This window comes from Epinephelus lanceolatus, chromosome 18 (genome assembly GCF_041903045.1).
Source record: "Epinephelus lanceolatus isolate andai-2023 chromosome 18, ASM4190304v1, whole genome shotgun sequence".
Lineage (NCBI taxonomy): Eukaryota > Metazoa > Chordata > Actinopteri > Perciformes > Serranidae > Epinephelus > Epinephelus lanceolatus.
This window is the reverse complement of record NC_135751.1, coordinates 15309941-15337250: the sequence shown is the minus strand read 5'-3', so window position 1 is coordinate 15337250 and position 27310 is coordinate 15309941. Positions and strand designations below refer to the sequence as shown.

General features: G+C 40.1%; 1 protein-coding gene across 2 annotated transcripts; it reads left to right on the top strand.

The window, feature by feature from the left end:
* The first annotated feature begins 103 nt into the window (after positions 1 to 103).
* LOC117268218 (zinc finger protein 281-like) lies at positions 104 to 26519 on the top strand. Of its 2 annotated transcripts, XM_033644462.2 has the most exons (8): positions 106 to 2735; positions 13658 to 13795; positions 16440 to 16893; positions 19565 to 19666; positions 20102 to 20228; positions 22142 to 22225; positions 22328 to 22446; positions 22546 to 26519. In XM_033644462.2, exons 3-8 carry the CDS (start codon positions 16489 to 16491, stop codon positions 24136 to 24138), a joined length of 2430 nt encoding a protein of 809 aa, XP_033500353.2. In that variant the 5' UTR covers positions 106 to 2735; positions 13658 to 13795; positions 16440 to 16488; the 3' UTR covers positions 24139 to 26519. The 2 variants fall into 2 exon arrangements, with proteins under 2 accessions (XP_078017212.1, XP_033500353.2); XM_078161086.1 differs by lacking the exon at positions 13658 to 13795 and having other exon boundaries at positions 104 to 2735.
* Positions 26520 to 27310: the final 791 nt, after the last annotated feature.

Here is a 27310-nt window from a genome sequence, read left to right as displayed (position 1 = left end):
GGGAAGGGGGCAGGGAGAGAGGAGGGGAGAGTTACACAAGACTGCGTTTGTGTGTAAAGAGCGAGAGAGAGGGACAGAGAGGTGGACTTGACTCTTTGACTCTTCTGTGTAGTTCATCTGGTCAATTAAACCAGTGTGCGACTTCATTTATACATTCAGTTATTGGAGGATGAATTTAGCCATTCATTTCTCTCAAGTGCTTACATCTTCTTTACATTTTAACAGATCCTGTATGTGATTAACAGCATGGGGGGTCACACAGATCTGAAGAGATGAGGTTGAAGGATCTTTGTGCTTTCAAGGAAAACTGTGCCATCTACTGGAAGGACGATCTATGTGCATATGTGATCTAATGCAGGGGCAATATGGGGGCATGGACTAACCGAATTGCGGGGGAATTCTGTCAACCTGTGCCATATTATTAAAGCTTATTAAAGTGGAGTAATAATGTCAAGCAAACTAACAATAATGTAAAATGTGTACAGTATTTTCCACCATATCTTCATGTTTTTTGGACGTCTTACTTTAAATAACTTTTCCACTCACTGTCAAAAGGCTTCGCCCATTTAAAGTTTGACATTAAAGGTCCACCCAGTGTGTAAAATGTAGGGGGTTGCAACCAGCTGAAATTTCTCCTGGTTAGAATTCCTTCAGTGTTCATTGTTCAGGATGTTTTTACAGGGAGCCGGATTATCAGCAGAGGTTTCTTCGTCTTCAAAACAGATCAGGGGTCTCATTTATAAAACAGTGCGTAGGATCCATAATAAAAATGTGCATATATGAACAAAAGCCAAAAATGGCTTACACTAAGAAATATTTGAAAATTTATACAATCAGGCTTCCATCTCACTATCTGCGTCACTAATTATTGGTCTCCAAAATGTTGGTAAGCATGGGTCATCAGGTCTGTTTTTATAGATCGCAACTTTTCTGTGGGAAGTGGGGTTCGCTTCTTTCAGGCCTCGTTCTGTGTACGCAATGTTTATAAATGAGACCCCAGGTGATTAAAAACAGTAAAAACACTGAATAAAGCAATGTCCCGTTACAAGTCAGTGTCTCTCAGATGCTGTTTGGCACTTTGCAGATGGCCTGCTTGGCCAGCACCTGCTAATGTGCGCTCACTTTTTTCCTCTGATAACCTAAGATCTAGACATTCCGGAGGTCTCTTCCTCTCCAATACAAAGGGCCCAGTGTTTTAACCAGTAAAAACACAAAACAAAGCAGTTTCGTGTTTTAAAAAAATATGTTTTTCTGACCTTTTGTCACTGAGGGGCTGCTAACTACAGTGGCCGACATAAAAACGCAAAAACACAAATGGCCATGTCTAGTGCCACTGTTTGGTTTGTCTGTTCTCGGCTACTGTAGAAATATGTCGATGCAACATGATGATCTCCGTAGATGAAGAGCCGCTCACTATGTAGATATAAACAGCTTATTCCAAGGTAACGAAAACCTTACAATTCTTATTTTCAGCTGATTATACACTAAAGAAAACATACTTCCCAGCAAGCAATAGTCGTGATTTAAACGTATTGGCTATATTTAGCTCCGATTTAGTCTAGCTACATATAACCCAAATCTAGCCAATTTAATTTTGAAATTGATTAAATGTAATTTTCACCATTGCAGATGTCATGCGGTATGATATTCAATCATGTATGGAGAGTCAACAGTAATTAAAATATGTGTATCTCCATTTTTTGGACATGGTCTCTACATAGCTGTATAATTGATGACGTCTACACTTTGGCTATGGTTAGACGTCTACCAAATTTTCACTGACAGCCCAAATTCAGCCGTGATTTAGCCTGGACATCAGGTCTTCATGTAGACGGCTATTAGACGTTTTTTAAACCAAAAAATGCTTGCTGGGTTATTATATTCCATTTCTACCAATATATCCCAGCTGAATCCTACAAACTGGACTATTAAAGGGACACTTTGGTAATTTTCAATCTGGACCGTATTTTCCCATGTTTTTGTGTGACTAATACGGACAACAATTTTTGAAATTGGTCCAATATTGAGCAAGAGGACTCCAATGTAACCACTGCATCATAAAACACAATTCATTCAACTTCAACAGAAACAAAATAAAACTCACAAAGCCGTCTTGATTCATCTCTCCACTGTTCCAACAATCACCAACTCTGGTTGGGTTGAAATAAACTCTTAATTCACCCAGTTATATGTGAAAATATACTGGCTGTATACACACTTACTGTTTACTCTGGTGGCTTTGGTGATAGGGAATTCGTGGCTGTTTCTTGTTAAACAAAAAGAGTCTTACTCTTTAAGAAAATTGTCTATTGCTGTAGGGATTCTTTCCATAATGTTGTTAGACACTTATAATAATCTGAGCCTGTCAGTGGTTAAAACAATTCACTTTTAGCAGACGTACATTGAGGGTCCATATGCCCTTCTCGTGGCTGCTGGCTGCAGCCCTCTTGCTCATTACTGGACCAGTTTGAAAATTTGTTGTTCCCATTAGTCATTTAGACACAAGACATGGGAAAACAGGGTCCAGGTTGAAAAATACTAGAGTTACCCTTTAAACATTTGCTTCTCCTCTTTCCTGTGGAGCCTTCTTATTGATTTAGACACTGGATGGCTACTGGAGAGGAGGATTTCCTGGCCAAGTATCCTCCCAAAGGACTGTCCTAAAAGGGATGCTACGCCCTTGGCTCTCTGTGCCCTCATTTTGATCGGACAGGACACACAAGTCTGCATTGCATGTAAGTCCTGCTGTTATTAACTAATGCATGATTACAGTTTCTGTCACACAGGTGGGATGACAAAGCCCTTGACTGGTCTAATCAGCTGACCCTCTTCTCAAGAGCTTTTTGTTCAGATGTTTAATTTGTGTTGGGACTCAAGAGTATTCCTGCCATGAAAGAGGCTTGAGCGCTTACAAAAACAAGATCAGTTACATTACATCATTTATCGATGAGGTGTTCTTTAGATACTCTTTCAAGGTATTCTGAGCATTTTATCAATAAATGTTGTAATGAACTGATTTTGGATCTTGGTCTTGTGGGTGTAAGCCTCTGTGTAATTAAATAGTTGCAGTTTCGGGGAGGTGCCACACCAGAAAATGTTTAATAAAGCAACAGGTGTAAAGCTGAACACAACTAAAACTCACAATAAAACAATACAAGCAAGTGGAGCTTTAGTTACTTAAACAAAGCAGCTTTTCCTCCTGACTTCCAGTCAGTTTAGCATCAGCATTTCCTCACACAACTCAGTCTTTTTAAATGGCAGTTTTAGAATAGACATGTGATTTAGAGATAGAATGGGTTGTCCACCATTCGGAAGATCAGCGGTTCGATCCCCTGCTCCATGTCTAAGTATCCTTGGACAAGATACTGAACCCCAAATTGCTCCTGATGGCTGTTCCATCAGTGTGTGAGGGCGTGTGAATGGTTACTGAGTAGCAGGTGGCACCTATGGTAGCCACAGCCAGCAGTGTGTGAATGTGTGTGTGTGAATGGGTGAATGTGATGTGTAGTGTAAAAGCGCTTTGAGTGGTCAGAAGACTAGAAAGGCACTATACAAGTCCAGTCCATTTACCATTTACATTAAGAGACTCTAAAGAAGCAGTTGTAATAAGTTACACTTTGTTGCCAGTTTATTAAGTTCACCTAGCTGTAGCTAATGCAGTCTAATGCAACACTTCTGCAGTAAACCATACCCTTATCCCGAGGGTCTTAATTTTCAGTTAGTTGAAACTTTTAGAGAGGTGTTGATTCAACTTTAAGCTAATTATGGAGGATGTAGTTTGTGGTGCTGTATACAGAGAGGTTTCTCTGTCATTTAGCCCAACCTCACTGATGTGTTATTTTTGATTCCACTTCTTTTCTTGAGAAGTCTCGCCCCACTGTGCTGCGATTGGCCAGTACTACCCTCCCTATGACTTCTTTGCCCTAACCCTAACTGCCTCCAACCTTGATGTGTCGTCATGATGAGTACTGCCCAGTCACAGCACAGTCCCACTGTTTTTCCAAAAAAAAAAGAGCAGCTTTCATGATATAAAAGGAGAAAATAACAAAAACACCTGTCAGTGCAATGCAGTAATAAACTGGCAACTGGAGTGCATATGCAATTTAAAATAAATCAAATTAAGTTGCTTATTTCCTTGACATCCGAAACACCAGTGTTTATGGTAGCTCAGTTATTTTAATGACCCAGCACAGTCACATAGGTGCAGTTTCAGTTGTCTGATTAGAACTCTGTTCAGCTTTAAGTCTACACTCGGTGTCGCTGTAGTGAGTCATTTATTTGTCTGGCTATTATTTACGTGTATCACCTTTCAATTATCCTGAAAGACAGACCTGATATTTCACCATCAGCTGCGGGTCATAAAACTGACATCCAACAAACAAAATGGTATTTGAGCTGTTGCTATCAGACTGATCTAACGTTAATCAGAAAGTCACATTTGCACTACAGATAACCGAATGCAGAGACAGAAAAGGTTTTCATACGTCATAAGCCAGCAGGCGGTTAGTATTGTTTCATGCTTAGACTGTGAATAGGTTTAAAGGGAAGCTTGGCTTTGTTTAAAGGTTAAAAGAAATCTGCCAGCCTACACCTCTAAAGCCAGGGCTCAAGACTAACATTTCCACTGGAAGAACATTTCAGCCGGTCGCACCAGCGTCTGATTTGGTTGCACCCTTATTTAACTATTATTATTTAAATATTTTTAAAAATTATATACCGTAGCTCTTCTCATCCAACAATTTGCAAGAAAGCAAACAGCTGTATTTACCAAAATGAAGAAATATTGCTTGCTTGCTTTGCACTCACAGTTAGGGTTTTAGATGTAAATTTAAATAAATTTCTCCATAGGCAACACATTGTCACTCCGACCTCGTAACATATTGACATTTTGGTCATGGATTTTCCATGTCCCCATATTATGTGCAAGGTACCCTGGGTGTAGCCTGGAAATCCAGACCGAAATCTAGAGAGATTTAGGGTCTGGCTATGAGCAATGCAAATGGCCCAACTCGAGGGGCGGCACCAAGCATGCATATGAAAATATCACTGCACGCAATTGGATAACACTACGAACAAGCAAAGGAAAGATTCGAGCGCCGTCTTCTGTTCCTCTTTTAGAGAAAAAGCCAAGTCTAACTCGTTCATTGTAGCGGCCAAAGCCATTTCAAACAACTGGTGTTCATCCGTAGCCATCTTGCAGTGTTTACTGACTGATTCCGGACTTTGTCGTCGCAGCGCTGTCGTCATCTCTTTAGCTCGCCTCTGGCCCGCCTATATCAGATACACCGATGTGATCGGTGCAGCTCGGCTACAAGGGCATAGGTAATGAGCATCATTACTGATTGCCAGAGTGACTCGCTGAGCAAATTCAAATTGTGCTCTCGCGAGAATTCTGGATTTCCAGGGTACCCTGGGTGAGGCAAGTAAATAAATTTAGTGGGAGAATTATTTTGCTGGTAGAATTGGAAAAGGACAATATCTATCTATCTATCTATCTATCTATCTATCTATCTATCTATCTATGTATCTATCTAACGCATTTTCTTTCCATTGTTGGGGCCCACTTTATAATTCAACTGTAGCAGATTTGTCATTTAAACATTTGTTCTGTGAACTTGACTCCATCATAGTGCAGCAAAAATTAATAATGCCAGAATCCTCCCCTACCTGTGTAATGTCACCTAGAAAGTGTTACAACACACTGTTTTTGCTTCTTGCTGGTGAACATGTGTTCTGTATTTATGATATCCAGTTTTTTTTTCTCCTTATATTGAAGCAACCCCAAAAACAATTGAGATAGTAATAGATATAGATAGATAGTAATTTTATTAGGAATGATTTTCCAGCCACCAAAGATGTGTTTGGCCCACGGGTAGGCTACTCTATACATCTGTCAGCTTATTATTATCTTATCATCGACCCAGAGCCCGCAGGGTGGGTGAGGGTAGAAATTAATTATTTATCATTAATAACTTACAGAAACATTGCATGCAATAGTCCACCTTCCATTTTCTCTTCCCCCCTCTTCTCTCACACACACATGTGCTGTAGCACAGAGTCTGTGTCTCTATCCTTGTCTCTGTCCTCAGTCCTGACAGTTGTGCCACAACAATGCATAAAACTGGTGGATTGCATGCCAGGTCGGTTCAGATGATTGATTAGCTCATATTGTTGCTGGTTGCACGGAGCAGATTGGATAGGTGAAGCCAAAACCAAATCCTGTCTTTTTTAATGAAATGTTGCTTGTGCCACATTTTTATGCACAGTGGGAGCAAACTCATATTTAACATTTTGTTGTATTTTATGTCCCCACATGCTCTTATTTAACATTTCCTTTTGCTTTTTTCACCTGCCCTTACTTAACATTTTATTTTATTTACCTTTTATTTATCATCATTATGTTATCAAACAATTATTAATTCAATTATTAAACAATGATAGGCTAAGTTGATCAAAATGCTTATTTAAGTATTGTATTGTAATGTAATTGATGATCCCTGTGTCATGATTTCAAAATGATGAAGATACAAAACAGGTTGTGGGCTCCGGGATGATTTTTTTCCTTGGCAACTGTCATGTTTTTTCCGAATGATGTACAGATTTTTAGGCATTCTATTATCTCAAATGGCTTGGAAAATAGTTCATATACCTGCCGTAAATGGGAAAATAATGTCTCCAGAGGAGCATGCACCTGAACACCCTTAGGTTTGGGCTGAGTTTCGAATGATTACAACGTCTGCTTCAGCCCCTGGTCTTGTCACAGCAGAGTAAAACCAAAACTTTAAATTCAGTTTCAAAAGTTGTAAACCCAGTCCCCTGTCGGAAATAATGAGCTAGTCAGTGAATGTGCTAACAGATTTTTTTTCAATCTCTTGGGGTATAACTGTGGCCACAAAATAAGTTTATAGACAACTTTATAGTGTACATAAACCCTATCCTCTGTATATAACACCAAATAGTACTGACTGAGTTTCTCATCTGTGGTATAAGCCACCAAATAGAGGCACCAAATAGAATCGTCCAAATGTTATTTTATCCCCACGGCACGCGTCTCACAACTGCACAGGTTTCTAATAACTCATGAGGGACTTGTGTCTCTATAGAGGGAACTCATACACGGCTGTGATCCTCCTGACAATTGAGGATTAGAGTGTAGACAGCCAGGATGGCCATCTGTTATGTGTAGGCATCAGGCTTTCCCAGTGAGAGGAATCCAAACCAGCACACACACAATCAGCCACCGAACCTTGGCTCTCAACTGTTCACAGTTTTCTTGGCCTTCAATATTAGATGAGGAAGGAAATTTAACATTCACATCCAAATTATTTGTGGTGTGAGGTTGGGATGGAATCAGGGGAGGAGGACGAGGGAACAAAGACACGCTGCACAGGCTGAATTATTAATGAGGAGTTGGAATTGATAACCATCTGTGTTATATGATACACAATTTGCCTCAGATTCCAGACATGAAAATATCGGATTGTTTTTCGTGTTCGCCATCCTTTGTAGCTGTGGACCGTGTGCTGTCATGCTCACGCCTCTGTCGCCTTCCCAATGAGGGCAAATTTCTACATTCAAAGTGGAGTCAGTGGCATCTGACATGACTCAAAGTGCAGGAGTCGTAATGTCTCTGACCTTAATGTCCCAAACACTCGTATAGGGACTGATGGAAAGTTGAGCCACGTGGTGACATTTCCTAACCTTAGCTGAGGACATTGAAATAACACCACGCTTACAGAACGTCCTGTCTTCGTGTCTGCTTGTTTAAATGTGCTTTTACATGTTTATACTACAAGTCTGAACTGCAGGCCCAAACAGAGCAGGCCCGACAGTGATCCAAAATGGAAATCTGCAGAATTCTACGGAACCAAATAGAATTTATTTTTCTGGTAATGTCATAGATTCAATGATGATAACAATTGTTTTTGAACAAAATTAACCTCACACAGTACATTAAAATATAAAATTACTCCAAGCAGGCTAAAAGAACTACTTTGTAGATTTTAGTAGAAACTTTCAATCAGAAATTTTATTTAATCATGAGTATGTCAAGAAAAGAAATTAAACATTTGTTGGAAAGTCAGTCAACAAAATGTGGGACACATGGCCATTAAAATGGAAGGTTCAATACAGAGCAGAGAGAACAAAAATTTATTTTTTGATTTATTTATGTTTTAACAATAAATCTTATTGTTGACATTTCTTCTCACTACACCACTAACTTTGATTTTAATGTCAACTGAATACAACACATGATTGTCACACACATGCACAAGGAGTTTGAGGAGACAAGCAGCATCTATATTCTTAAAATCTGGGGAAAATCTGTGGGCGGAGATTTCCTGTGGGCCTGCTAATAACTAACTAACCAACAAAAGTTTGCTGAAAGCAGCCCTGTGCTTTGTTACCACTACAATGAATACTTTTGTTATCAGCAATGGCTCACATGTCTACTTGTAAGTGAAAGGGGGTCACTCATGGTGACAAACCAACAGAGAATCATCATTAAACAGTTTCTCTCGGCTAAATTTTAGCATCTTTCAGGTTATTGTTTGGTTTTGCAGCCTGCAACTTTACTGTTGGTTCCCTCTTACCTCTCTCATAGTGATATTTTTGGTTACAGGCAGACGTCTTAAATCAAAAGCATTGGAGCTGAAGAGCCAGATTTTTCCCTCAGAGGCTGGTGGAGACCAAAAACAGAGCCAAAAGAGAGTGAATATTGGATTAGCATGCATCAGGTGGCCAGAAAAATGACTCCAAATAAATTAGAAGTTTGCTCCCTGCCTCTTGGATGTGGAGATAGGCATCTGTTCACTAAGAACTTGCAAACATGAACAGCTTTATTTACTTTTAAAAGCCATGCATGGCTGTAGCCAGGATTCATAGAAACACTGAGGTCCAGTTCAACTATTTTACACACAAAAAAATCTCCTGTTCGTCATAGTGATTTTTCATGTTATTTTTTTCAACTGTGTTTTCCAGATCTCAATGCTGCTTTAAAGCCCTTTCTGCCTTGAATAAAAAATGTGAGGAGACACAGATTTCTTTTTTGTGACCTATGGATGGATGCTCATTCCTGCCAACAAAAAAAATAAAATCCTGTAATTCATTTAAGTAAGAAACTCTCAAAATTTTGAGTTAGTATCTCAAAATAACGAGAAACTTTCTTGAAATAATGCCTTAGTATCTTAATATAATGAGAAAAAAATCTGAAAATAATGACTTAATATCTCTCTCTCTATGATACTAAGTTTCACATTATTTTGATAACAGATAACTGCTTAAAGTATAGTGATCAAGTCTGTCCAGCTCAAAATAATCAGTATAAGCAGACGTTTTTTTTTCCCCCTTTATATCTCATGTAGATTACCACCAAATTGATTTTTGTCAATTTATTACACTAATATAAAGTAGCTTTGCTATTAACTGAATGTTATTGGCTGTTTCAAAATACAGTACAGCTGTTTTATTACAGGGGCATCATGTGACTGAGCGATATCAATCCCATGAATCTCATGAGGGCAGCTTCAACGACAGGCTTTACCAGTGTTCATTGGTATTCAGTCTCCATCACTAGCAGCTATGACTAGCAGCCATAAGCTTCAAGGAGACTAAATTTTTCATTAAGAAAGAATGCCTCAGGTAGCCAGCTGAACGAAGACAGGTTACTGCGAGGTAAGTATCATAAGAATAAAGTAAAATAAAAAATAAAAAAAGAATTATCATGGTGGTAAATTGTTTTATATATGTTGTTGTCATGTATGAAAGTGGTAAGCAGACTAATTAATAACTATAAGTGGAATTATTTAAAAAGCATTTGTATACAAATTATTCTGTCCCAAGCGTGTTGATCCATATATTTCTACTGTACTGAGTCTTTATCTTGAGAAAGTTTCTCATTATAGTAACTACAGGATCTTTTTTTCCCATCACATTGGCATAAAATGGCTTCCACACCTGAGGGTAGTCAAACTTTAAGTGTAAACATGCTGGAATAAGCCTATAAAATAACAGCATATAAGTACCCCAGGAGGCAAAATCTCTAAATTGCCAGATCCCCCATAAATATGCTTTATATGCCCAAATATGTCTTGATAAAAATATTTTTGTGGTTAAATTCAATGATAATCAATTGTATTAACCTGGAACTATACAGCCACATTCTCAGATTTTAATCACTGATATTCATCGAGCCTCAGTTCATCAGGCATCATCATACATATTTAAACATCCCAAGATGAGAGTATTTCAAAGACGTCACTGTCAGTTGTGCGAGTTGTCATCATGAAAGGAGCAGGGACATCAAAAATGCACTCGCTGACCTTTATTTTTGCATTAGTCTACCATCAGCATTTCAATAATGCTCTGTTTTCTGAATTAATTGGTTCATTAGCAAAGGCAATTAGGAGTGGGGGAGCGAGGCCCAACTCTGATGTGCTCTTAGATGTATACATAGTCACTCATCCGGCAGATCTAAGGGCTACGCTTCTGAATACATCTGCCCTGATCATCTGAATGACTGGTCTGAGAAACTGGTTTGAACAGTTCAGCCATTTGAATTTTTTTAGGGATCTTTATTCACTACTGCCATTTAAGGTGGGTCTTTTTCTTCCTCCATTCATTATTGATTGAAATATCCTGTTGAAGTGGAACAAACAACAAAAAGACAAAAGACATTTTTCTCACATAAATATTACTAAACACTAAAGTGACCATGAGCTGCTTTTTGCAAAGACATGCCAGAACACTGGATGTGATCTGTGGCTTGTGCTTTAACTTGTGCTTGGTGGTGCGAATAAGTTTATTTACTCAAGTAAGATTAAATTCATTGATAATTTGGTACTTTTGTTTCACTTAATACTTCACTTTCACTCCTCTACATGTTTAACACCTATAGGCCTACTTAGTCTGCAGGTTAAGATTTTATATAGCCTAAAAATACAAATAATGATCATCTCATATATTATGATCAGATACAACATGCGACAAATCTATCTTTAGACTAAATATCAGTAGGATGTGTAAAGAATAAAATTGGTCTCAACATTAAAATGCTGTTTACCTGTTAATGCAGAAGTAATAATAATCCACTGACATGTTATACCTGATATTATTACGCCACTCTGAAAGGAGTCATTCTCTGTAATGACAGGCTAATTTTAATTTTCCTAATTTGCATGTAATTTGTACTGTATATTTTGTATATTTTGTGCTTTTACTTAACATTTTGGCATTAGCTGTACTTTTCACAGAGTATTTATGATGTACGCAGTGGTCTGATGGAAGGTGTATGGTGCAGGTATATGGGGTATACACACCCATCAGCCAACTGGATATAGCTTTATCTATGATGTAGCAATTTTATTTTATTTTATTTTATCTTTTTATTTATCTATTATTATTCTAATTTTTTATTTTTTATCTCGTATCTTATTCTATTTAATGTCTTTTTGTTTTTGTCTTGTGCTGCTGTGATATTTGAATTTCCCCTCTGGCGGATCAGTAAAGTATATCTTATCTTATCTTATCTTATCTTATCAGTCTGAATTTTTTTTGTTTGATTTCTTTGAAATTAATAAACATTCTTTGGGGATTTTCCTCTGCAAATATGATTAATGGATTAATAATTATCAGTCAATTCATTTTCATTTTGTGATTTGAAACTCTAAACTCTGCTTTTACATTGTGTACAGTACAGGCCAAAAGTTTGGACACACCTTCTCATTCAATGCGTTTTCTTTATTTTCATGACTATTTACATTGTAGATTCTCACTGAAGGCATCAAAACTATGAATGAGCACATGTGGAGTTATGTACTTAACAAAAAAAGGTGAAATAACTGAAAACATGTTTTATATTCTAGTTTCTTCAAAATAGCCACCCTTTGCTCTGATTACTGCTTTGCACACTCTTGGCATTCTCTCCATGAGCTTCAAGAGGTAGTCACCTGAAATGGTTTCCACTTCACAGGTGTGCCTTATCAGGGTTAATTAGTGGAATTTCTTGCTTTATCAATGGGGTTGGAACCATCAGTTGTGTTGTGCAGAAGTCAGGTTAATACACAGCCGACAGCCCTATTGGACAACTGTTAAAATTCATATTATGGCAAGAACCAATCAGCTAACTAAAGAAAAACGAGTGGCCATCATTACTTTAAGAAATGAAGGTCAGTCAGTCCAGAAAATTGCAAAAACTTTAAATGTGTCCCCAAGTGGAGTCGCAAAAACCATCAAGCACTACAACAAAACTGGCACACATGAGGACCGACCCAGGAAAGGAAGACCAAGAGTCACCTCTGCTTCTGAGGATAAGTTCATCCGAGTCACCAGCCTCAGAAATCGCAAGTTAACAGCAGCTCAGATCAGAGACCAGATGAATGCCACACAGAGTTCTAGCAGCAGACCCATCTCTAGAACAACTGTTAAGAGGAGACTGCGCCAATCAGGCCTTCATGGTCAAATAGCTGCTAGGAAACCACTGCTAAGGAGAGGCAACAAGCAGAAGAGATTTGTTTGTGCCAAGAAACACAAGGAATGGACATTAGACCAGTGGAAATCTGTGCTTTGGTCTGATGAGTCCAAATTTGAGATCTTTGGTTCCAACCGCCGTGTCTTTGTGAGACGCAGGAAAGGTGAATGGATGGATTCCACATGCCTGGTTCCCACTGTGAAGCATGGAGGAGGAGGTGTGATGGTGTGGGGGTGTTTTGCTGGTGACACTGTTGGGGATTTATTCAAAATTGAAGGCACACTGAACCAGCATGGCTACCACAGCATCCTGCAGCGACATGCCATCCCATCCGGTTTGCGTTTAGTTGGACGATCATTTATTTTTCAACAGGACAATGACCCCAAACACACCTCCAGGCTGTGTAAGGGCTATTTGACCAAGAAGGAGAGTGATGGAGTGCTGCGGCAGATGACCTGGCCTCCACAGTCACCGGACCTGAACCCAATCCAGATGGTTTGGGGTGAGCTGGACCGCAGAGTGAAGGCAAAGGGGCCAACAAGTGCTAAACACCTCTGGGAACTCCTTCAAGACTGTTGGAAAACCATTTCAGGTGACTACCTCTTGAAGCTCATCGAGAGAATGCCAAGAGTGTGCAAAGCAGTAATCAGAGCAAAGGGTGGCTATTTTGAAGAAACTAGAATATAAAACATGTTTTCAGTTATTTCACCTTTTTTTGTTAAGTACATAAGTCCACATGTGTTCATTCATAGTTTTGATGCCTTCAGTGAGAATCTACAATGTAAATAGTCATGAAAATAAAGAAAACGCATTGAATGAGAAGGTGTGTCCAAACTTTTGGCCTGTACTATATATATATATATATATATATATATATATATATATATATAATATATATATTATATGTATGTATATATATATATATATATATATATATATATATATATATATTTGAATCTGAAGAAAGTAAGGTCTGTTAAAAACTTTGCAGATAAAATACAAGAATTACATTTACATGAAATTCATAACCCATTGAATAACTATAAAATGTGTACTTAAAGACTTGTACAATATTTATTAATAAATATCTGTTTTCAAAACTGCTGGAAATATTTTTAAATGCCATTCAAAATTGGGTTATATGTATTTTTGTTATTGCGTCTGCCTTTGGGACGCGTCCGCCTGCAGCACCCAGAATCCTCTGCGCCGAGGCAAGATGGAAGAACCCAGCAGCTGCGGGAGAACAATGTTTTGGCTCTAGATATTGAAACGGACAGCTGACGGTGAACTACGCGAGCCAAAACAGCAGGTCATGGTCCTGCACCGGTAAGAGAAATCCATATAATCTAACTTTGGGGCCAGAGTCGCTGTCTGTAGCGGTTAAACTCCTCGCATGGGAAAGACAACAAAGCGCCGCGCACCAACGTTAACGTTACCGCTAGTTAGCTGCTAAGTTAGCCGTCTCGGCTAGCCGGACGAGCATCATTGTTCGCTGGAGTTGTATGGGCCGTTTGTTATGGGTCATGCTTGTGTTGTCGCTCCATCACTTACAGTCGGTCCACTGTCCAGGAAACGAAGCCAACAACTTGGAGAAAACAGCCGAAAATAAGTAGAAACCATGTGAGCTTAGTCGTGTTGGTTTTGCTTTTTCAGGCTCAAACTAGCATTCGTCCTTGATTGTTTCTCTAGCTCGCTGATTTTGTGTCTTGTGTGACGCTGGTGTGCAGTGATATCTGCCACTAATTCTTTAATTTCAACAAGAAAAGTGCAAAACTAACTTTATGTACGTGTCTTTTAAACGGCACAGGCTTTCGTCAGGCTTTAGCTAGTTTATCTCCTCACATTTGCTCGGTTATGTGGTGTTAATCAAGCGCACGTCTGCTGCTGTTATTGCATGGCCATATTAATTATTGCCTGATCCTGCATCACAAAGAAGAAGGGCCCCGCAAGAGTGGTTAGCCAAATGGTTAGCTAGGTAGCTAATTGCACATCGAACAAACTTGGTAGCTTTTCTATAAATATACCCAAACCACAAGGTCCTTTTAACACATTGTTTGCTTGCTATAACACATCTGAGAAAGCTGAAGTTAGTCGGAGTGGTTTGAGTCTTGTTTCTTTTATTAAAAGTTGGCTTTGTGTTAGCTTGGTAGGTTAATGGAGTTAGCTCACCATCAGAGCTGAAGGCATCTGGCAGCAGTCAGATAGCACTCATTAGCTGGATGTGTCGTTCATGTGATGGGCATAGATAATTAAAAAGCATTTAATTATGATTTAATGTAACTTAAGTGAAGAAAAAAGCATGAAACCATGAATTTATGCTTCAAAGAGACGCCTCCCTAACATATGGGTTCCTTCATTAATTGTATTTGGTCATAGCTAATTGCATTTAATTAAAATATTAGCAAGTTATAACAACACCTCCTCTTATATTTGCATTAAACATCACAGAGCTATTCCAAAACATGCATTTGTTTATGCAGCAGCAACATAATTACACCAGCAGTCTTTCTAACGCAGTCTGTGTGCACTCTCATTGGCAGATAAGCTCATGCAAATAGGATGACTGGGTCAGACAGGCCCATCAAACAGATTAACACACAACTTCAATCCTCTCATTCCTCATCTCATGTTGTGTCTGGCGATGCAGCCGCAGTGACCTTTTTGCCCTGTGCAGTACTGTACAAACATACACTGTAATCAACTGGGGAGAATTTTGATATGCCGCGGCTCCAGTTGTGTCTGTTATGCTTGTTTCCACTTGTCATTGTGCCAGACTGCAGCCCTTTTGTTGACCCACAAACCATCCATTTTAATCCGACTAAGCGCCCAGTTGTGAGATCAGAGGCCGTGACACTGATTCCTGAAGACCGGGTTTAACTGGCTCCGTAATTGTTTTCTGTTGTCCATTATTTTGTGTATCCTCCTTGATCGGGGCTATTCAATTAAAATTTGAAGAGGTCCAGTTACTAAAATTTCCTCTGAGCAACGGTCCAATAATAGGTCTCATAATGTCTTGCCTGAATCGCGTCTGATAGCCTCCTCCTGTGTCCGTCAAATAGAATCACCAACTTACATTTCCATATCATTTCAACTATATTTTTTGTCATTGTCAGTAAATATTTTTTGTTATCGAGAAAGTAGGATACTTTTAAGTAACAGACACATTTACCTTGGATTTTGTATGGAAAACAAAAGTTATCTTTACCACATAATGGACTTACCAAGATTTGCAATAAAACAAGACAGAATCTTGTGAATTAAAAAGTGTGTCTCTTAGAAAACTTGCAAACAGAGCTGCAGCCTCTTCTGTCTTCACTTATTTATTTAAGTTTTTACTTTCTATACTGTAGAGAGAAATGGGTCTGGACTGCCTTGCCTGTAGTTTGAATCTTGGTTTGAATGGAGTTGGTGTCATGCTCAAACACATGTGTAGGTGCCCATTGGATGAGCCTGGAACAGTACTCTGGTTCCACTGATGTTCATAGGAGAGAAAGCGCAGCACTCACAGCTGTAAGTCGATCTAAACATGGTCAAGGTGTGTAGTGCTACGTGGTTAGACTAGGGAAAACAGTCTTAGACACAGTCCTTAGCCAGAAAGTAACAGGGTCAGTTGGGTAAGAGTTTAATCTTCATGATGTCGTCTTTCTAACATTCTCTAATGTTGTTGTTCTGTTGAGTGAACTGTCTCAGCATGGTAAACAGTCGATTTAATTGGCTCAGTTGAGTAAAGCTATTGCCGTATTAACTGGATTAGCTGTGCCCACAGTTCATAGTTGCGACCGTTAAAAAAAATACAGCACCTCATGAAGATGATCATTTATTCTCATAAATTTATCAGAAATTCGGGGTTCGGATACAACCGTCATATCGGGGTCCAGACAGTGGTCGCCCATTAGATGTCTGTCCTACTTTGAGTGCCAGTTATAGTGTCTCCGTAATGTTGATATTTGCTGTTTTTGTTTCTTCACAGGATGCCACTAATTGCCACCCCATAGTTTTCCTGCCTGCCGGCATCCACCATGAACATCATTCAAGACAAACTAGGCAATGAATTCCTGCGCTCCAACGGGAGCATGGACTCCAATTTCGGCCCTGGCATGATAATGTTCAGCCACCTCCCCCCGGTGACCAGCTTCACCCGGCTGGCCGCCCACTCCGTCATGCAGGACCTTCCGCCTCAAGAAATGATCCTGAAGAAGGAGCGTGACTCGCCTGACTGCAGCATGGGCGCCCAGGGTGGCCGCATGGGGTGCGCGGGGGTGGGAGACTATGTTCACGCCATGGGTATCAAGCAGGAGAAGATGTCAGAGCATGATTATCGCCTGCCGGTTTACCCTGGAGGGCTGGGGAAGAGCACGGAGCTGCTGGAGGTGACAGTCAGTAACAACCAGGGCCTGCTGGTGCATGACCTCAACATGGGCAATGTAAGTACCACTGTGAGGCAATCAGAGGGCGAAGGGGAGGTTAGAGCTAAAACAATTAGTCAGTTAGTTGATAAGTCACCCTGACAGAAAATGAATTTCCAATTATAGAACTGATGAATTGTTCTCTAATGTGAGAATTTGCTGCGTCGCTCCATTTTATCGCAGTGTAAACTGATTATCTATCTCTGGTTTTTCTGGCACAAAGGAGGACACTAGTGTTGCATGGTATACCGTTACTAAAATAGTACCGCGGTACTAGAGTATTCTAAACGGTACTATACTGCATTTGAAAAATACTGGTACTTTTTAAATTGATTCAATTCATTAATTTATTTAATTCATTTATGCACACAAACGCCTTCCTTGTTCCTATGGAGCACATATTGCGCAAGTGGTGTGTATGACAACACCTGTATCAACATTGGCAGCTGGTGCACGTGAAAAAAGACAAGACAAAGTCTGCCTCGCAAAGGGAGACAACACAAACTTGGTGAAACATTTGAGCAACCAAACCTTGACGTCCGTATCGAGATACTTACCGAACCATGATTTTTTGGTACCGTTACACCTCTACTATTTATTGTTCTAAAGATTTGTATCCAAAAGGACTTTTCCTTAGGAAAAGTACCGAAAAGTATCGAAATTCATATTGGTATTGGTACCGAAACAAAGATTTTGGTATCGTGACAACACTAGAGGACACTGTTTTAGATTTTCTGGCATTGCAAAGACCAATCGACTAACTGATCAGTCAAGAAAATAATCAGCAGATTCAATTTATTGAAAATGATGGCTAGTTGCAGCATTAAGTGAGTGATTATAAACTCACAGATGAAAAGCATTGTCACATTCTTGTAGGTATAGATCAATACATAACCAACAGGAGTTGTACATCATTATTGAAGGTAATATTTCACACCAACTCCTTTTTCCCTCAAATTCCTGAACGTCCCTGCAGCCATCACCAGTGGGCAAATTTAAAAATGTCAACATATCTTAAGTTCACATGAAAGCAAGGATTTTGTTGCCGTCAGGTACTCTCTTCCAGGCCCGCAGCACCTCCTGGTGTAGCTTATTTCTAAGAGTTACAGATAACTGCATTGTCAATATATCCAAACATGGAACGCACCATTTCTAGAGTGAGAGAATATGTAGAATTTTGCATTTATTTTTGTTGCTAGCAACCTTTTGCTGCAGGAGATCCTGCTAGCTGAAATTTTCTGTGAGATGTGTTCAGATTGAGTAAAAAAAAGTGGTTATAGGCTCGTCCTTTTTGTGCATTATTGTGTTATTAGCTACAGTTTTTGTGTATGTTAACATGACCAGTGTAGAATCTAACATTAGCAATATTCTAAACTCATTCAGTCAAAGTAAAATCCACTTAATTGAAATAATTTTAGCTTAATTTGTCCCCCAAAACAGCCCTGTTGTGCTGTGCAGCAGCTGATATTTTAAAAGCCTGAGAGGGAGGTGCCTGAGAGAGGACAGGGTGCAGGGGAGGAGCTTGTGTGAAACTGTTTATGGTGACATAAATCTACTGACGGCTTGAGATGCAAAATATAAATGAGGCCCCCCCCCCCCCCCCCCCTCCCTCCCTCCCTCCCTCTGTTTCTCTTTCTGGATAGAAGGGTGATGTCATCCAGCCTCAGCGTGAATGAAAACGTCCTGGCAAGGACACAGCTGTCTTGTTTGAGCTTGCACTTCATTTCAGACGTCTTTTGTGCTCATTCAAATAGAAATACACACAACAACACACTTCTAACAATAGCCAGGCATCAGAGGTCATCGGGGCTCTGGGTGCAAGTTTGTTGGAAAAGAGAATGAATTAATATCTTGACTGCCAGTTTTCTTTAAGTTAAGGATTTTATTTTAACAAAATGTAGAACCCACAGTACATTTTTCAGTCTGGCTTTCATGATTATTTTTTTATATTCAGGAGAACTGTGTTGATGAAATAAGCCCCACAGTCTGTATTTTTTGTCGCACTCCCAAATTGTTGCACTTACTCTCATGCTAATGCCACTTTTTATGACTAAGCAGCAGTTCTTCACCCACAAAGCCAAACCAAAGTTGGACTGGTTTCATTTTGACTCGACTTTTTCCTGTTTTTACCCAAAACATTGGGCTGATTTTAAAAACAGCAGGTGCACCCACATTTACCCTGTCAGTCTCCATATGGCACTGAGGTGCAGCATGTTCACTGGGAAAGAAAGGGCAGTGCTCAAAGGTAAACAGAAAGAAGAAATGGGGAGATCAAGAACCCGTTTTCTTCCTTTTAGAATAAAATCCCCTCACAGATAATTTGTGATAACTTTTAGTGAAGAGCAACACTTCTGAGTGTTTAGTTAAGCGTTTGAGGTGTGCGGTTTGTCTTTGTCTTTGGAAGAATAGCAGATGAAAGGCTCTCGCAGTGAATTACAGGCTGCTTATGCAAAGAGAGGCCATAAATTATACACATTGTTATTTCGCCCACTAGAACCACCTCTTGCACAATGAGTTTCTAACAGACTCTCGACATTGTCCAAGTGTTTTGTTTGTTTGCACGAGCGACAAACATGAACTTGTTTGTGTGATGGTTTTTAGACTGAAGGCCCTTAACCTTCAATCAAGTAATTTCCTCGTCGCGGCTCGCTCTCACGGCCCTCTGCCTCTCCCTTTGTCGTCCTCACAGCTGCCCAGTCAGTTAGGAAAGGAGCCCACTGGGAGAAAAGGTCGGAGGTCAAATGGTGATGGACAGGAGGGTAAACCAAGAAAGAAGAGAAGCGAGGCAAAGGTTTGTCGTATATATTTATGTATCTGTGGGTGTAGTCATATTTTGCTGTTTTAAGTCCTCACCAAAGAACCATTCATAATTGCACAGATGCAATCACTCATGAAGTCTAGGAGAAGAAGAAAATATGTTAATGTAAGTTATAGTATTCAAAATAAACACCAGTACATTCCTGATTTTTTTTTTCTTTTTGTCAAATAAAAACTAAAAGCATGATGAGCTTTATCTGCAGAGAAATGCAGTCATAAATCCCATCAAATTATTTTTATATCACTTAAAACACACTGTGTAATTTTGTTTTAAAAAACTGTGATAGTGCTCATATATCCATCCATATCCACTCTACCCAAGATTAACTGATCCTTTGAATACATTTATATGATGGAGAAGACAGCTGACTGAATCCGACCCCTGTGTCTCTCCTTTTATTGTTCACAGCAATCAATGATGCTGGATGCAGATGGAGGTGGCCTGTCGCCGGGAACCAAGCCTCACATCTGTGAGCACTGCTCTGCATCCTTCAGAAGCTCCTATCACCTGCGCAGACATGTCCTCATCCACACAGGTACGGTAGTGTTCGAATTTCCACCATGATGCTCATGTTTCCATGTGCTTCTTCATGTGGAGTTTTGCCATTTTTTTTAAATAGCACACAAAGAAAATTATTTTAATTATTAATTAATTATTATGCCAGCTGAAGAAACTTAAACAATGTTATAATTATTGCTTAGGTGTTTAGGGCTGCACAAGATCAAGTAAATACGCAATAATGTTATTGCATATATTACTTGTGATAAAGGGTATTAAGTTCTGCCTTTCTGCTGCTTTCAGTGTGCTGTTAAAATACATGAAATTGCTTGTTGAATTCAATGATGATGAAGAAGAAATTATTTCCAACATTCTTTATTAAACAAATTGAACATTGAACACAAAAGGCACCAAAAAAAACTAAAAAGAATATTTGAAAGTTGAGTTTCCGACTCATACTCTCTCTCAGCATACTCAAAAAACTTAATATCGCAGTCTTTGCAGTGTGTTTATTGCACAACTTAACAATGCTTTCAGATAGTTCTCAGTGTAATTCTCTGGGTGAGACCTCTGAAGTAAGCACTGTTTTTGTTTTTCATAATACTTAGCTTGTTTGAAATGATCCCCGGACCTTAGCATCACAGATGCAGGGCTGCCTTCTAAGCATCGATTCAAATCATAACCCGAGAAGCTGGATCGCTGCCCTGTTTTGCTGCGCCATTGTATACATAGCATCACAGGATAACAGCGTAACAGGCTGTAAACTTTTACAAAGTCTTGTCTCAGAATCACCTGTAACTGTGATGGAAACTGAGGGCAGCATGACTCATTCCTGTTCCTCTAATGCTCTCAGCTCTGGCGCTGAATGTTAGCAAAGCTAGCTTTAATACTTTAAAAGCATATGCTGGTAGAACCTCCTCTACCCCTGTCTGGTGTTTTCATATCAAAGACGATGAACACAGGCATTGAAACATGAGGTAAAACATGAGACTAATGTAGGCTGTTAGGGGAGGTAAGCACAGGGCACTTTAACTGTGCTGCGAAAAAAATAATATGTTCCTCATAATCATAGGTGAGGTATTTTGAAGAGAAACATCAGTAATGTTTACAGTGCTGAATATGTATAGATAAGATGCTGCATCTGCCTGAAGTGCTGGCTCTGAATATCCTGGTTTGGGTACAGTCCCAGTCGGGTTTAGGACCTGGGACATTAACTAGAGGGGTGACCATTTACCTTTATTGTTGTATTATAATGCATAACTGAGTGATCTTTTTGTTTTATTCCAAAATTGTAAGGCCAGCTCCTTCCTCATTCTGACTTGACACAGGACTGATGTCCTTATTTAAGAATCACTCTTGTTTTCTTCTTTTAATCTCATTTGTCCCATTTGTGTAATGAGTCAGAATGATTAGCTGTTACTTGTAATTGCTTTCCTCAAAAACTGCTCGAGTTCAGTGATTTAGAAAATTGATTTTAAAAGTGGAATATCAGCTCGAGCTTTTGCACTCCCAATTACTTTATTTATTTCGAGTCTTTGACCTCCAGAGTGATGAGGTGTCTGCTGTGTGGTCCAATGTAGTTTGTGCTCTTTTCAGAACTTCTTGTATTAATGTGAAAAATACTGAATAAGGAAACTTTTATCACCGTTAAATTAAGTTTTTTTTTTAATTCAGACTTCTGTTTTGAATTATTAGATTTAATCAATCGAGTTTTTCATTCACCAGTCTTAAAAAATGTTGGAGTAAACTACAGTTTTTTAAAGAGAGATGCCATGCAATAGCCATGCAACACATAGAGCATTTGGTGATTATTGTGTCAAGCGATTGGACTGCATTACATCCTACAGGCGCTTGTGTTGTTTAATGAAGTGAACCTTACCGCAGACGGATATTGACTGTCTTAAGGTTGCAACATTGTAACCGTATAAATCTCTGTGGTTTTTCTTTCAGGTGAAAGACCCTTCAGGTGCAGTCAGTGCAACATGAGTTTCATTCAGAAATACCTTCTTCAGCGGCACGAGAAAATCCACAGTGGTGAGTGACGACAGACAACCATCCATGTCTGAATCAGTCTGTGTGTCATTGTGTGCCTTCAATGACAGCTAACCTTGAGCGGTGCTGTTTTTTATAATGCAGGAGAGAAGCCATTCAGCTGTGACCAGTGTAACATGCGTTTCATTCAGAAGTACCACATGGAGAGGCACAAGAGGACTCACAGCGGAGAAAAGCCGTACAGATGTGAGACCTGTCAACAGGTTAGTAAGCTGCTCAGTGTCTTGGTTATCTAATGTGAAACTTTATATTTCAAGAACTTAAGCGTACCTTAAACAATAATTGTTGTTTGCTCTCTTCAGTATTTTTCTAGGACAGACCGACTGCTTAAGCACAAGCGAACCTGTGGAGAAGCCATAAAGAAGGGGCTGGATCCGGGGATGATGGACCTGGGTTGTGTAGACTTGGGACATGGCAGCTATGGAATCACTCAGGGAAACGTTGGGAGTACTGTGAGAAAGAGGGGGAGGTCCAAAAATTCTGGAGAAGGAGGCGAGCGCAAAAAGAAGAAGGGGGACGGAGGAGGGGTGAGAGTACCGCACATTCATGGGGCTGTACCCGGAGGCTACAGCATCCATGATTACTCAGTGGAGAATCAAACGGTATCTTCCTCTACTGAGCCAGGACCCAGCATGCAGCAGGGCCACCACGGCCGAGCTCCAAAGATGGCGTTCAAGAAGGCTAATCGTAAGAGCCTGGACAAAGCGGGTCTGGGACAGGCCAAAGCGGGATCGTTGGAGCAGAATGAGGGCATGGATGGTCTTGACCTCATGCAGGGTAACGAGGCTAAAGTAGTGCACACCAGCAGCAACTACGACGACGCCATGCAGTTCCTCAAGAAAAGACGCTACCTTCACGCAGCAAATAATGCAAACTCATCAGGGCCAGCGGTGGGTGGAGGAACCAGCAGTGAGTATGATGTCGGCGTTGGTCACTTGTCTTCCCAGCAGTCTGTCATTCAGGGTGTTGTTTCCAGCGTGATGGACAGTGACGGACCTCTGAGTCTAGACAAGTCAGGGATCCCAGATGAGGTGCTGCAAAGCCTCCTTGACCACTACACCCAGAAACCAGATGGCTCGCACCACGACGTTCACTTCGACATTAGCGAGCATCACGTGGATCTGCACCCCGCCTCGACAGACGGCACCGACATCGGCCACAACACCCCCAGCCCTTCTGGAGACAAGACTGTCATGATGCACGAATACTCTCGCTTCCTGCTGCAGGCTTTGGAGCGCACAAGCCACAGTGCCAGCTTCCCTCTGGGTCCTGGGCCTCCTGCCTCAGGACCCTTCACCAGTTCCCACCCGGGAAACCCCCTCTACGCTGACAAGAACATCTACACTACGTCCCCACTGGAGTGTGGGTTTGGCCAGTCAGTGGCCTCGCCTTCGCTGCCCTCCTCTGTGCCAAAGTCTCACTTTGCAATGCTGACGGGCTCCTCACCCCAGCACGGCTTCCACCTGAGCGAGCTGGAGGCCTCCACACACCAGCAGCTCACCCCCTCTCAGGAGCTCACTGACCAGATGGAGAAGCAGCACTCCTCCACTCCCCCCTCCTCCTACCAGATCAGCCCATCTGACCTGAGCAGCCAGAAGGACCAGCCGCCGGGTAAGAACGGCACGGTGGTCTACCCTCTGGCCCCCTCACAAGATCTGGCTTCTCTGGACTCCTCCAAGCCTTCCTACCAGATAGAAAACTTTGCCCAGGCCTTTGGCTCCCAGTTCAAGTCAGACGGCCGCGGCTTGTCTTATGGCACTGACTCTAGCGGGGAGGTGGATCACAGGATACGGACGCCTGTGTCTGAATTCTCAGGGTATAGTAGTTTGTTATCTGATGTCAATGAGCCAGTAAGTACAGGTTCCAAAACTACAACAAGCCAAAGCTACAGATGAGAGCCTGAGACGGAGAGAACACTCGTTAAAGTTGATGTTCTTGTTTTTATTTTTTAGTGCTCCTATGTTATTATTATTATTATTGTTATTATTATTATTTTTTTAAGTGACATCTTTCTTTTAATTATACTGAAGCTCTGTTTTTGTGCCCACTTCTCTCCCCACAATAAGCCCGCAAGGCTTCCTGCAAATGCATTTTTTTTTTTTAAAGTATCCGTTAAGTTAAATATGTATTTACTGTTTATTCTTGTCATATTTGTGGCATTAGGTCTGGTCATTAATATTGAACTGAAAGTACTTTTTAAAGTAAGCGTAGAGTAGCACCGGATGTATTTCTTTTACAATGAGCTGAAGTGTTTGAGCAATCAACTTTACAATTGTAAAATAATAATGAAAATAACCATGATGGCAGGGAATAGCCCAGAGTTAAAATAGCAAAAAAAAAAAAAAAAAAAGGTGTTGTCTGTTACAAGGTTAAAAGTATTACTCAGGAAAACGTGGAAAAGGAGAAGCCTACGAGGTGCAGTGAGCGCTCTTTTCAGAAGTTTAAGTTTGCGACTTCAAAGAGGATTTTTTTTCTTATGTTTTATTACTTGTTGAATGAGTGTGACATAAACAGACTGCTGCCAGCTCACTTGAGCACTGAAAACACTTTCTACTTGGCTATATAGAGATTATGGTACTTTCGTGTCAATGTGAAACTCATGTTTTCTTCAATAAGGGCCATATATATATCTATATATATTTATAAGAATATATATTAATGTAAAATAACAGATTTAATCATTCTGGGGAACCGCCAGTTGAAGTAGAGGAAGAATGGGGGCTGTGTTGGGGGGGGTAAATGTTGTCCTTGGTATATTTTTGGAGAACAAAAGTGATGTTAGGGCTTTTCTTTGGCCAATAGAGGTTGCTGTTGGGCAGTGATAGAATGGCCTTCCCCTTTTCCTGCCCTCCGCTTCTTCCTCAGTTCTCCATATTTCTTTAAAAGAATCCAATTAGCACTTTGAGCCGTTTTTTCTTACATTGCGTAAAGTACCCCGTCAGATCAAGAAAGCTCAAACGTCAGGAATGGACTGGCTTTTTGGAGGAGACATGCCGTTGTTTGGGCATATGCAGATGGGGGTTTCTGGGTTGGACATATTCTGGGTGTATGATGTGGGTACCCTTCGTTTGGGTAGCATGGTTTTTATGGGGATGGTGGGAGGGGAGGGAGTGGGGGCGGGGTCGATATGTGAAAGTGGGATTTTTCATTAACATTTTCTCTTTCTCCTTTTAGGGAGGGTTTAGATTGGGAGGGAGGGAGGGGGGACTTTTAAAATACAGTAACATTTAATCGGGATAATGTAATTCAACCTCTAGCTTTAGTTTTGACTTGTTACCCAACTTAGAAGCTTTGCTTTCTTATTAAATTTGGTGACAAACGTGTTAGTGATCGAGTACTTCTTCAGCTGTTACCGAGAGGCAGCCATATGCATTTTGAGAGAAAAAGGTGGCTGACCAAAAATTTGTATGCGTTTAGATATCTCACGTGTGCTGGCAGTACCAACCATATTTGTCCCGTTAGAAATTGGGTGCCTATTCCTGAGAAGTACAGGTGCAAGATATTGTCTAGTAAATGTTAAATGTAATTTCTTGGCTGATTTTTAAATGTATTTATGCTGTACAATTTTTTTGTAAAGGCAACAATAAGTCGGCTGTCTTCCATAGCTACAACTGGCCTTGAGTGCTGGCAACAATATCACTCTGCTGAATGAGTCTTTAAACCCCTTTACACCCCGATGGCCTGTTGTTTAAGCAATCATTAAACATGGCAGAGTGAATGCAATGCTGTAATATCTTAAATAATCTGTTGCCATGCTGAGCAGTTGAGGCGTGAACAAGAATTAGCCTCGCATATACCTCATATCACAGTAAACCAGGGACAAAGGAGTGAAGGTTTGGTGTATGTAGCAGAGATGCTGTATGTAAAAAAAAATATGTCATGTTTCTGTGTGACTAGTTTTAAACATTTGTGTACTTGACATTTACGTGACCCACTGAGACGCTGTTGCTTAAGGGTTTCTGTAAATGTCTCATGCCAACCAGTGTTTCAGTCTCTTCAGTTTGACCTCCTCCCGATCTGATTTGCCATATTGTTTCAATATGCTTATTGTTTACAAAAAAATGTGCAAAACACTACATCTTACATAATTATGACCCCTGTATAAATTTTATTTTACTATATTTCTTTCCCTTTTTTTATCAACGCCAAATTTTGTAGCTGATGATATCTTCCATTTTTATGTTCTTTCAGCTTCTTGTGACACGTTTCACAAGACTGTACTTGTCCAATGAATTTAAAACTGATTAGGGAGAAAACAATAAAAAAAATACTGTTATCAAGAGCTGTTAGTGTTATCTGTCATATGGGAAATGGTGTTATGGATGTTTACAGTTGCTAACAAGCGTTTACCTGCACAGACGATACTTAGAAGGTGTGGACTCCTGTCACGTGACTTGGACTCAAATCAGACTCTAGTCATGAATCTGATGACTTTGGACACAACAAAATCAAAACAGACTTGCAACCTGACTTGGACATTAGCACCAATGAGTTATGACTTCACTTGGATGTGGGCCTTTCAACTTGAAAATACCTGATACCTTCCCCCAGGCACAATGGTTATATGCCTGGTATTTAAAAAGTGTGCAACAAATCCATTGATTTCCCTCCTGTATCAGCTAACTCTAATGCTAATGCTAATGTCTGGGCATTTTTAGGCAATTCTGAGCAACAAGCAGAAGAATTGGAAGACATTTAGCAACACAAGCTGCTTTTTGCATCAGCTGAGGCTTGAACTCACAACCTCTAAGACTAAGGATCAATTGAGCTAATTAGTCAGTGACAATTCATGTGTAGCTTCACAAATCGACTAAGCCAGACGTGCAGGTTTAGCAGCTGTCCATGCATGGAAAAGCAGATTTCAAACCACTGTAAAAAATTCAGTTATGGAAACAAAAATCTGAAAATACACATATTGCATCTAGACAGCATGGAGATGTTGGTAATTTATTTTAACAATGATTGATTTGCTCCATAAGTGAAAAACTGATGTTTAACTAGTTGAGCTATGTGCAAAGTGAGAAGCCTCAGATGGTTTCACACTGAAGTATTGACACTGGACCTTTG